The sequence below is a fragment of the Oncorhynchus clarkii genome, chromosome 24, assembly GCF_045791955.1.
Source record: "Oncorhynchus clarkii lewisi isolate Uvic-CL-2024 chromosome 24, UVic_Ocla_1.0, whole genome shotgun sequence".
Classification (NCBI taxonomy): Eukaryota; Metazoa; Chordata; class Actinopteri; order Salmoniformes; family Salmonidae; genus Oncorhynchus; species Oncorhynchus clarkii.
The window spans coordinates 33,928,382-33,941,692 of NC_092170.1; the positions used below are offsets into that span (position 1 = coordinate 33,928,382).

The 13,311-nt window shown below is 46.0% G+C and overlaps 1 protein-coding gene across 1 annotated transcript in view; it reads left to right on the forward strand.

Moving 5' to 3' along the window:
• Window positions 1-750: 750 nt before the first annotated feature.
• LOC139382557 (platelet-derived growth factor D-like) overlaps window positions 751-13,311 on the forward strand; it is an 82,920-nt gene continuing 70,359 nt past the window's right edge. Inside the window, exon 1 of the mRNA XM_071126665.1 lies at window positions 751-1,339. Coding sequence (XP_070982766.1) covers window positions 1,216-1,339 — 124 coding nt within the window. The 5' untranslated portion in view covers window positions 751-1,215. The remainder of the gene's footprint in view (window positions 1,340-13,311) is intronic.

Genomic DNA, 13,311 nt, shown 5'->3' on the forward strand with positions numbered 1-13,311 from the left:
AGTGGATGTAGAGGAACTTAAAACTGCTGACTCTCTCCATTGCAGTCTCATTGATGTGGATCGGGGCATGTTCTGTCCTCTGCTTCCTGAAGTCAACAATCATCTCCTTTGTTTTGCTGACATTGAGGGAGAGACTGTTGTCTTGTCACAATACAAAGTCTCCTGTAGTATCTACAAAACAAGAAAATAACAAGGCCTCAATATAATATAGGCATTACGGAAATATCTGCAGATGTCAGCACAGCCTTCAGTAGCCTGAATAGGCTACACTTTGCAAAATAATATTATATGAATTTCATGCTATCACAGGTAAATGAGTGAAAAGTTTAGATGTAATAATGCTGTATAATAGCCTGGAACTCTTTTAGACGTGCTTGCATTTGCTCAGTGAAATTATGAAATGAAGAACATTGTCAGACATGGTTTCCACTTATTCGACAGGCGCTTCAACAAGTGAATTCATGTCAGAGTTCTTCCCGGGACAAGTTTTGCCCAGAGGGCATACTTTATTAGTGTCAGTGTGCAATGCTGTCAGTGACTCTTCTCCTCCTGTTCATTTCGTCTCCAGTCAAGTTTCTTTCTCGCTGAAAATTCCCTTCCTGGCTCCTTCTCACTCTCTCTGTGTGTGTGTATGTGTGTCTGACTGTGATCTCCCACGTTCTTTTTTTCCGCTAAAATGTTCCTTCTGGTCTATTTCCTCGTCCCGGATCACGGAAGAGGGACAACCCTCCTCTACTGAAGTCTGCCCCTCTGAAGATTCACACACAAGTGTGTGTGTAGAGAGCTACGGCGAGAGACACACAATCTTAGCCTCGAAGTTCAGTTGTTGGAACGCATTTCCAGCTCGCTCTGATATCAGAGAAGCTAAAGGAATGTGGACTATTTCTCGTGGAATTACCCGTGAGGATTAACTCGCGATAAGAAATCGGCGCCCGTGCTTGTGTTTGACCGTGGACGGGAGTATATGTCTGAGGTATATGAACCTGCTCGGTGTTCTGTAGCCGCAGAGCTCATGCATGGTGAGTTTGAGACAGGCAGTTTGCTCCAGTCCAACTTCACAGTGAAAAGCAAATCGGGAGAAATGATGCGAACAGCACGAAAGTTTTAAGCAAACTTTTACTTGAGTCTCTAGAGAAAACACGAGTAGGTAATTGGTCTCTTTTCAGAACAGTAAATTGTCCTTCCACGTTTGGGAATTCAAACGCCACGGACAGAATGAACATCTCTGGGCGCGTGGTACTTGCGCTGTTGCTCGCCCTGCTGGTGGGCTTTACCGGGGGCACACAAGCCCAAGTAGTGTCCGCCAAGGTGATGCGGTCGTCAAACGTGAGGCGAGATGGTGAGTCTCAGTTTTTGATTTGTGTAAGTCAATTTTGTGTGAATGTACAGTAACAAGTGTTTCAACAACAAAGCAACTGGTGTTTTGGACAAACTGTCTGTAGCCTATAATGGGGTGGTAATATAATTACTCTCAGTAATGATTTGAGTTCTGATCACAGTGGATTTATAGTTGCAGTTGTTTGTTTACAGATGGCATTGAAAGAGGTCCTAATGAACAATGTTGGTTAATTAGGCCTAGACACATCAGACTTCTACAATGTATTCTAAAATATCCACATTAACAATACTCAATTGAATTATAAAACAATTAAAGGTGAATATAGAACTATAGAAGTTTAATGTAATCTTGATTAGACAGTCCATGTCATAAGTGGCCTGTCAGGAGAAGCCTAGATGTTGTTTCATCTAGTGGTGTGTATGTCTTAATCCGTGGTGACAAATGACCTGGCTACTCATGGGAAGTCAGCTTTTTGTGTTGACCTGTTCAAATGACCTAGACACACTATTGTTACTTTGTCTGAGAGAGAGACAGAGGGGAGAGCGGAGGTGATCGAGAGTGGAGGTGATCGAGAGCAGAGGAACGAAGGCAGATGAGAGGGAATGAAAGTGACAGCTGCATGGGGCTATGGAAAGAATAGGGGGAAAGACAAACCGAAAGGGCGAGAGACCCCATTTAAGATATAGGGCACAGGCAGCAGGAGGAGAAGAGAGAGTACCAGTTGAGTTTTGTAGAACAAGGTTGTAGAACCACAGTAACATTGTCCTCAGTGTTCTAGAACCACAGTAACACAGTAACATTGTCCTCAGTGTTGTAAAACCACAGTAACGCAGTAACATTGTCCTCAGTGTTGTAGAACCACAGTAACATTGTCCTCAGTGTTCTAGAACCACAGTAACACAGTAACATTGTTCTCAATGTTGTAAAACCACAGTAACGCAGTAACATTGTCCTCAGTGTTGTAGAACCACAGTAACATTGTCCTCAGTGTTGTAAAACCACAGTAACGCAGTAACATTGTCCTCAGTGTTGTAAAACCACAGTAACATTGTCCTCAGTGTTGTAAAACCACAGTAACATTGTTCTCAATGTTGTAAAACCACAGTAACGCAGTAACACAGTAACATTGTCCTCAGTGTTGTAAAACCACAGTAACATTGTCCTCAGTGTTGTAAAACCACAGTAACGCAGTAACATTGTCCTCAGTGTTCTGTTCTTTTCTCACCTGTGGTCATAGCAACCTTGTTGACCTGGTCGTCCTCAGTGTTGTAGAACCACAGTAACATTGTCCTCAGTGTTGTAAAACCACAGTAACATTGTCCTCAGTGTTGTAAAACCACAGTAACATTGTCCTCAGTGTTGTAAAACCACAGTAACATTGTTCTCAATGTTGTAAAACCACAGTAACGCAGTAACATTGTCCTCAGTGTTCTGTTCTTTTCTCACCTGTGGTCATAGCAACCTTGTTGACCTGGTCGTCCTCAGTGTTGTAAAACCACAGTAACATTGTCCTCAGTGTTGTAAAACCACAGTAACATTGTTCTCAGTGTTGTAAAACCACAGTAACACAGTAACATTGTCCTCAGTGTTGTAAAACCACAGTAACACAGTAACATTGTCCTCAGTGTTCTGTTCTTTTCTCACCTGTGGTCATAGCAACCTTGTTGACCTGGTCGTCCTCAGTGTTGTAGAACCACAGTAACATTGTCCTCAGTGTTGTAAAACCACAGTAACACAGTAACATTGTCCTCAGTGTTGTAAAACCACAGTAACATTGTCCTCAGTGTTGTAGAACCACAGTAACATTGTCCTCAGTGTTGTAGAACAACAGTAACATTGTTCTCAGTGTTGTAAAACCACAGTAACATTGTACTCAGTGTTCTACAACCACAGTAACATTGTTCTCAGTGTTGTAGAACCACAGTAACATTGTACTCAGTGTTCTACAACCACAGTAACATTGTACTCAGTGTTCTACAACCACAGTAACATTGTACTCAGTGTTGTAGAACCACAGTAACATTGTCCTCAGTGTTGTAGAACCACAGTAACATTGTCCTCAGTGTTGTAGAACCACAGTAACACAGTAACATTGTCCTCAGTGTTGTAGAACAACAGTAACATTGTCCTCAGTGTTGTAGAACCACAGTAACATTGTCCTCAGTGTTCTACAACTACAGTAACATTGTTCTCAGTGTTGTAGAACAACAGTAACATTGTTCTCAGTGTTGTAGAACCACAGTAACATTGTCCCCAGTGTTGTAGAACCACAGTAACATTGTTCTCAGTGTAGTAGAACCACAGTAACATTGTCCTCAGTGTTCTACAACCACAGTAACATTGTTCTCAGTGTTGTAGAACAACAGTAACATTGTTCTCAGTGTTGTAGAACCACAGTAACATTGTCCTCAGTGTTGTAGAACCACAGTAACATTGTCCTCAGTGTTGTAGAACCACAGCAACACTAACAACCCACAGGTGTCATTTAGTTTAGCCTGGAGACTACAGCCACATCCACAGCAGAATGCCTACATTATAACAGTCTGTCTCTCTAATTCACACACAGCTGCCTGCTATCAGCCTCTTTCTGGGCAGAGAAAGAGGAAAATACCACAGTAACACTTACACCTCTGTGCCATGCTCTAGGCCCTGTTCGTCTCGCACTCCTCCTGTGTGTGTGTGTGTGTGTGTGTGTGTGTGTACGCTCCGTATGCCGTATCAACTAAGAGTCTCAGCGGGAGAGGCCCATCCTAATGGATTGGGTAATTTGGGTCTGTATGCAGATTGTTGATCTGATCTCCAGTGTTTGGATCCTTTCAATACTCCAACCTCCCTTTACTTCTTACAGGTGTGTGTGTGGACACATTAGCAACATTCATCAAAATTGTTAAAAGGTGATGAAAACAATTGTAACAAATGCAACAGTTGGACAATGAAGATCCTCCAAACTGTTTGATAAAAAATAAAATAATAATAATAATAATAATAATATATATGTGTGTGTATATATGTGTGTGTGTACACGTACGTACATATACATACAGTTGAAGTTGGAAGTTCACATACACCTTAGCCAAATACATTTAAACTACATTTTTCACAATTCCTGACATTTAATCCTAGTAAAAATTCCCTGTCTTAGGTCAGATAGGATCACCACTTTATTTTAAGAATGTGTTATATTAGGATAATAGTAGAGAGAATTATTTCATCACATTCCCAGTGGGTCAGAAGTTTACATACACTCAATTTGTATTTAGTAGCATTACCTTTAAATTGTTTAACTTGGGTCAAATATTTTGGGTAGCCTTTCACGAGCTTCCCACAATAAGTTGTGTGAATATAGGCCCAGAACCTCCTGACAAAGCTGGTGTAACTGAGTCAGGTTTGTAGGCCTGCTTGCTTGCACACGCTTTTTCAGTGCTGCCCACAAACCTTCTATAGGATTGAAGTCAGGGCTTTGTGATGGCCACTCCAATACCTTGACTTTGTTGTCCTTAAGCCATTTTGCCACAACTTTGGAAGTATGCTTGGGGTCATTGTCCATTTGGAGGACCCATTTGCGATCAATCTTTAAACTTCCTGACTGATGTCTTGAGATGTTGCTTCAATATATCCACACAATTTTCAAGCCTCATGATGCCATCTATTTTGTGAAGTGCACCAGTCCCTCCTGCAGCAAAGCACCACCACAACATGATGCTGCCACCCCCATGCTTCATGGTTGGAATGGTGTTCTTCGGTTTGCAAGCATCCCCCCTTTTTCCTTCCAACATAATGATGGTCATTATGGCCAAACAGTATTATTTTTGTTTCATCAGACTAGAGGACATTTCTCCAAAAAGTACGATCTTTGTCCCCATGTGCAGTTCCAAACCGTAGTCTGGCTTTTTTATGGCAGTTTTGGGGCAGTGGCTTCTTCCTTGCTGAGCGACCTTTCAGGTTATGTCGATATAGCACTCGTTTTACTTTGGATATAGATACTTTTGTACCTGTTTCCTCCAGCATCTTCACATGGGCCTTTGCTGTTGTTCTGGGATTGATTTGCACTTTTCACACCAAAGTATGTTCATCTCTAGGAGACAGAACGCGTCTCCTTCCTGAGCATTATGGCGGCTGCGTGGTCCCATGGTGTTTATACTTGCATACTATTGTTTGTACAGATGAACGTGGTACCTTCAGGCATTTGGAAATTGCTCCCAAGGATGAACTAGACTTGTGGAGGTCTACAATTTTTTTTTCTGAGTTTTGGCTGATTTCTTTTGATTTTTCCATAATGTCAAGCAAAGAGGCACTGAGTTTGAAGGTAGGCCTTGAAATACATCCACAGGTACACCTCCAATTGACTCAAACTATGTCAATTAGCCTATCAGAAGCTTCTAAAGTCATGACATAATTTTCTGGAATTTTCCAAGCTGTTTAAAGGCACAGTCAACTTATAGTATGTAAACTTCTGACCCACTGGAATTGTGATACTGTGAATTGTAAGTTAAATAATCTGTCTGTAAACAATTGTTGGAAAAATGACTTGTGTCATGCACAAGTAGTTTTGCATAGTTCCACAAGTATGTCAGTAGCAGGATACTCTCAGATTGAAAATCAACAGGCTTGGCTGTAAATAACACCTATCTATACATACATACACACACACACACCTGTCTACATACTTTACATTGTTTGCAAGATCAGACATAATACCACTGTATCCCAGTGTTCATTTTTGGAAGTTGCTTTAATTTCATCTATATTAAATGTCTGTCAGGCTCGTTGATATGATTGGTCCAAGGCACAGCGTGTATAGGGTTCCACATGTTTTAATTCATCGAAACTCACCAACAAAACAATAAACAACAAACGAGACGTAACGACTGGAGTGCTCACAGGCACTACACAAAAACAAGATCCCACACACTAAGGTGGGAAAAAAGGCTGCCAAAGTATGATCCCCAATCAGAGACAACGATAGACAGCTAGCTGCCTCTGATTGGGAACCATACCCGGTCAACAAATAAATAGAAAAACTAGAATGCCCACCCAAATCACACCCCGACCTAACCAAATAGAGAAATAAAAAGGCTCTTTAAGGTCAGGGCGTGACAGTACCCCCCCCCCCCCCCCCAAAGTTGCGGACTCCGGCCGCAAAACCTGACTCCATGGGGGAGGGTCTGGGTGGGCATCTAGCCTCTGTGGTGGCTCCGGTTCGGGACGTAGACCCCGCTCCGCTCGCTGATCCCTCCGCTTCCGTGGAACCGGACCGTGGATCTTCGCCGGAGGTTCCGGACCGTGGATTGTCGTCTGGGACTCCGGACCGTAGATTGTCGTCGGGGACTCCGGACCGTAAGATTGTCGTCGGGGACTCCGGACCGTAAGATTGTCGTCGGGGACTCCGGACCGTAAGATTGTCGTCGGGGACTCCGGACCGTAAGATTGTCATCGGGGACTCCGGACCGTAAGATTGTCGTCGGGGACTCCGGACCGTAAGATTGTCGTCGGGGACTCCGGACCGTAAGATTGTCGTCGGGGACTCCGGACCGTAAGATTGTCGTCGGGGACTCCGGACCGTAAGATTGTCGTCGGGGACTCCGGACCGTAAGATTGTCGTCGGGGACTCCGGACCGTAAGATTGTCGTCGGGGACTCCGGACCGTAAGATCGACGTCGGGGACTCCGGACCGTAAGATCGACGTCGGGGACTCCGGACCGTAAGATTGTCGTCGGGGACTCCGGACCGTAAGATCGTCGTCGGGGACTCCTGAACCTTCACAGGAGGCTCTAAGCTGGGAACCCCCACTGGAGGCTCTAGGCTGCAGACCATCACTGGAGGCTCTGGACCGCCGACCGTCGCTAGAGGCTCTGGACCGTCGCTGGAGGTTCTGGACCGGCGCTGGAGGCTCTGGACCGTCACTGGAGGCTCTGGACCGTCACTGGAGGCTCTGGACCGTCACTGGAGGCTCTGGACCGCCGACCGTCACTGGAGGCTCTGGACCGCCGACCGTCACTGGAGGCTCTGGACCGCCGACCGTCACTGGAGGCTCTGAACCGCCGACCGTCGCTGGAGGCTCTGGACCGTCACTGGAGGCTCTGGACCGTCGCTGGAGGCTCTGGACCGTCGCTGGAGGCTCTGGACCGTCGCTGGAGGCTCTGGACCGTCGCTGGAGGCTCTGGACCGCCGACCGTCACTGGAGGCTCTGAAATGCCGACCGTCGCTGGAGGCTCTGGACCGTCGCTGGAGGCTCTGGACCGTCGCTGGAGGCTCTGGACCGTCGCTGGAGGCTCTGAACCGCCGACCGTCACTGGAGGCTCTGGACCGCCGACCGTCACTGGAGGCTCTGGACCGTCACTGAAGGCTCTGGACCGTCACTGGAGGTTCTGGACCGTCACTGGAGGCTCTGAACCGCCGACCGTCACTGGAGGCTCTGGACCGCCAACCGTCACTGGATGCTCTGGACCGCCGACCGTCACTGGAGGCTCTGGACCGTCGCTGGAGGCTCTGGACTATCGCTGGAGGCTCTGGACCGTCACTGGAGGCTGTGGACCGTCGCTGGAGGCTCTGGACCGTCGCTGGAGGCTCTGGACCGCCGACCGTTGCTGGAGGCTCCAGCGAACCATACCCGGCCAACAAAGAAATATAAAAACTAGAATGCCCACCCAAATCACACCCCGACCTAACCAAATAGAGAAATAAAAACGCTCTCTAAGGTCAGGGCGTGACAATGTCTACTACTTTTTAAATTCCACAAGAACTTACCACCAGTCAAAATAAAGTAGTCTGTCTTGTGGTGTCGAGACGATGTGTTAAATGTCTGACGCAGCTTTAGCGTTCTTATCGATGCAACGGAAATATAATGTATTCCATTGAGCCCAATTCAGCCATTCCCGGGGTGTGTCTGACAGGGTTCTGCAGGAATAACGTTACCTGGCATAACTTTACCTGGCAAAACGTTACCTGGCATAGCGTTACCTGGCAAAACGTTACCTGGCATAGCGTTACCTGGAACAACGTTACCTGGGATAGCGTTACCTGGCATAACGTTACCTTGCATAACGTTACCTGGCATAGCGTTACCTGGCATAGCGTTACCTGGCATAGCGTTACCTGGCATAACGTTACCTGGCATAACGTTACCTGGCATAGCGTTACCTGGCATAACGTTACCTGGCATAACGTTACCTGAAAAAAGTATGAAAGAGTCGCAAGAGTAAAATGAAACCGATCAATCTTTTGAGATTTAAGTGTCAAGCGAATTTTTCAAACACAGTTAATAGATGTCTGAAAAACACAGATCCTTAGGTGGGTACAGTGCTGTCTTGGGACTTCAGGTTGACACAGACCCCTCATCATTGAACTAACACATCATTTGGTATAGTGTGTGTGTGTGTGTGATTTTGGTTGGCAAGCTCTGTCACACGGCGCATTCAGGAATTCCCACCAAGGTTTCTCCTGTGTTTGTTTAGCGTTGTATTCACACTCCCCTCCTCACCATAAGTGTGTGTGCTTGGCAAACAATATTTGGCCTTTGTGTTCAAAACAACCCATCACCTTCACTGAGGAGACAGCAGAAAACACACAGAGAGAGAGAGACACACACACACACACAGAGACATACACACAGAGATAGAGAGACATATATACTCACACACACAGAGAGACATACACAGAGAGAGAGAGAGAGAGAGAGACATATATACACACACAGAGAGAGACATCACACAGAGAGACATACACACAGAGAGAGAGAGAGAGATACACACAGAGAGAGAGACATGTACACACACACACACACAGAGAGAGACATGTACACACACACACACACACAGACATGTACACACACACACACACACACACACACACACACACACACACACAGAGAGACCTGTACACACACACACACAGAGAGAGACATATACACACACACAGAGAGAGAGAGACATATATACACACACACAGAGAGAGAGAGACATATATACACACACAGAGAGAGAGAGACATATATATATACACACACACACAGAGAGACATACACACACAGAGAGAGAGAGAGACATACACAGAGAGAGAGAGACATACACACACACACACACACAAAGACATGCACAGAGAGAGAGAGAGAGAGAGAGAGAGAGAGAGAGAGAGAGAGGCGCGCACACACAGAGGGACACACATGCAGACAGAGAGAGGCGCACACCCACACAAAACCACACACATACACTCACTGACAAACTCCCAACCTCCTCATGAAAACAAAGTGTTTTTAATTTATTAAAGACACCATATAGGAAAGAGGCCCACCTCTCTTATCTCACTCTCTGGTCTACACCATTGCATATCGCTCTGTACGTCCCCACCTTTAATATGTCTGATTCCTTCCTCAATCTCTCCATCTTTCTTTCTCTTCTTTAATCAAAGGCTGCTTCCGCTGCGGGTCTCAGAGCAAATCTAATATGGCAAAGAGTGTTTGCAAGTAACACACACACACACTGACAACAGTCTGTTTAGACATCAGTCTGCTGAAGAATGAAAGGCTTTTCCTGAATGTAAGGGAGGGTGGATGGAATGGAACTCAGTTAGGCCGTGTCCTCTGGCCATTGGTGATCTCAGTGGATTTCTCTAGGGCCCTGTAAAATCATATCTAGGGCCCTGTAAAATCATATCTAGGGCCCTGTTAAACCATATCTAGGGCCCTGTTAAATCATATCTAGGGCCCTGTAAAATCATATCTAGGGCCCTGTAAAATCATATCTAGGGCCCTGTAAAATCATATCTAGGACCCTGTAAAATCATATCTAGGGCCCTGTAAAATCATATCTAGGGCCCTGTTAAACCTTATCTAGGGCCCTGTAAAATCATATATAGGGCCCTGTTAAATCATATCTAGGGCCCTGTAAAATCATATCTAGGGCCCCTCTTTTTTTTCAGCACTGAGCATATTTCTGGTCTGCTGAGCCCAAACTTGAACGTTGTGAAAATTCTGTGCAACTTCCAACACACACTGTGAACATTATGTTATTCTTCAACTGCGCTGTTGGTTAAGGGTTTATCAGTTAGCATTTCACGGTAAAGTCTACACTTGTTGTATTCGGCGCATGTGACAAACAGTTTGAGTTGAACATAGGCTGTTACAGTTTTAACAGTGGCTAAGTAGGCTGCTGTAGTAGGCTGCTGTGGCTATTTGATCATAATCTAGATCATAGCCTACCAGAGTGGCCTACCATCAAAAACAGTGCAGAAAATGCATCCAATAATGGAAATAGCTGTTCTATCATTCATTCTACAGTAGCAGCCAATGTGTGGTTTTCAATGAAGCCTTCATGCAGGGCTTTATCCTGCTCATCCGTTTGTCCTTCAGACAAGGAGGCGACTGAACATGTTGTTTGATGCAAGAAACCACTTTACAAAATAAAATGCATTATTATTCCCATAGCATTATTACAGAGAATCAGACAAATTATGCTACCCACTTAGATTATTCAAGCCTGTCTCAAAATACAACACTGCCCCTTTAAGACCAAAACAGGCTCTTCCTGACTCCTCTTTTTTCAAGGATGTCTAGAAATGTACAGGTTTTGTGCTCAATCACTCCCCTGCTGCTGACTACAAATGATCTGGAACCTAATAACTCACTAACTAGCAAATAATATGAACAAAATGTGCACATGTGACTACATGTCTCTCTCGCTTTGATCTCAACAAGCTCACCTACTCACCACCACTCATGCTGTACATGCTGTAAACACAGTCCAGTTCAATGTAAATGGCACAGAACCATATATGGCAATGGTCTATTTGCATATCGACCTACTGCAGCTCTGATTGGTTATGCCACACTGGTCTGTGTAGAGTACAGGCTGAGTAGTGCGTGTCAATGCAATAGAATCCTACACCGATGTGTTCTGCCAACAACATCTCTTTCATAATTTGCTTTGTTTCGGTATGCTTCATTGCAAGTGGCTAATATTGCCTTGATTCAATCACAATTGCCACAGTAAAGGAAAACGTTGACAGTGTTAACAGAGAAAACTCTGGAACAGTGGTCACCAACCTTATCGGAGTCAAAATGCTGAGATCTACCACTCTGATTTTTTATTAGCATGACTTAAACAACGTAATCCTATGCAACATTAACCAATCAAAAACAGTTCTGTAGCAATGAGGTTTGTGCTGTAAGCTATAGGCCCAATACATTATCACCACATATTGGCTTTGCTTGAATTTACCTGCCAATGCATTGTTGTTCAGGCCATTTCGAAATTTGAGCTAGGCTATATGATCACACCAGTAATAGATCTGTTGTTGTATTACTTGTGAGGCACAGCTGAGTGAGCATACATTTAAATAATTAGCTTTTTATTTTACTGGGCTGATGGTGCCTCCATATGATGGTCAGTCTCAGCGGAGGGAGAGAGCAGCAGATTGAGGGTCCGTCTCTCAACATCCTTCCTCTCTCCCTTTCCTCCACTGACACTGACCAAAAAGGGACACCGTCATCCAGCTGATGGCAAAACTAGAGTCGCACCGCATTATTTCTGCCTCATGCACAAATTCATGTTGTTACTCATATCGACTAGGAATGCCTTGGAGATCGACCAGTCGATTGCGATCGACCGATTTGGTGAGCACTGCTCTAGAAAGTTGAGTGAATTTCAATCTCTGCTTCTCTGGGGGCTGATACTTCAGTCTCGGGTGGACTACTGCATGCACGCACACGCACAGCTTCGAGGGAACATTGTCTAAGGTCCTATAAAATGATATATAGGGCAGCAGAGGCTCCTCAGAGGAAGAGGAGGACCATCCTCAGTGAATTCCATAGAGGTCTCAATCCTTTTCAGATAAAACTATAAACTATACCAACTATATTCACACGTCACCAAATAATGGATCAAAACACACTGTTTTGCAGTGAAGGTCTATAGTAGCCTCAGCAGCACCGTAGGGTAGGGTAGCACCGTAGAGTAGGGTAGCACCGTAGGGTAGATAGGACCGTAGGGTGGCACGGTGGTGTAGGGTAGCGTAGCACCATAGGGTAGACTGTAGAGTAGGGTAGCAGGGTAGGGTAGCATCGTAGGGTTGCAGCACTCTGTAGGGTAGCACTGTGGTGTAGTGTAGCAGCACTTTGTAGGGTAGCAACGTGTGGTAGCAGCACTCTGTAGGGTAGCACTGTGGTGTAGGGTAGCAGCACACTGTAGGGTAGCACCGTAGGGTAGCCCGTGGTGTAAGGTAGCACCATGGTGTAGGGTAGCAGCACTCTGTAGGGTAGCACCGTAGGGTAGCACCGTTGTGTATGGTAGCATTGTGGGGTAGCACCGTGGTGTAGGGTAGCAGCACTCTGTAGGGTAGAACCATAGGGTAGCACCGTGGTGTAGGGTAGCAGCACTCTGTAGGGTAGAATCATAGGGTAGCACCGTGGTGTAGGGTAGCACTGTGGTGTAGGGTAGCAGCACTCTGTAGGGTAGCACCGTAGGGTAGCACCGTGGTGTAGGGTAGCACCGTGGTGTAGGGTAGCACTGTGGTGTAGGGTAGCAGCACTCTGTAGGGTTGCACCGTAGGGTAGCAGGGTAGGGTTGCACCGTGGTGTAGTGTAGCAGCACTCTGTAGGGTAGCACTGTGGTGTAGGGTAGCACCGTGGTGTAGGGTAGCAGCACTCTGTAGGGTAGCACCGTGGTGTAGTGTAGCAGCACTCTGTAGGGTAGAACCGTAGGGTAGGGTGGCACCGGGGTGTAGGGTAGCCCCGGGGTGTAGGTTAGCACCGTGGTGTAGGGTAGCAGCACTCTGTAGGGTAGCATTGTCGGGTAGGATAGCACCATGGTGTAGGGTAGCAGCACTCTGTAGGGTAGAGGCGCTCTGTAGGGTAGATCCGTAGGGTAGAACCGTGGTGTAGGGTAGCATCGTGGGGTAGCACCGTGGAGTAGGGTAGCAGCACTCTGTAGGGTAGCAACGTAGGGTAGGGTGGCACCGGGGTGTAGGGTAGCCCCGGG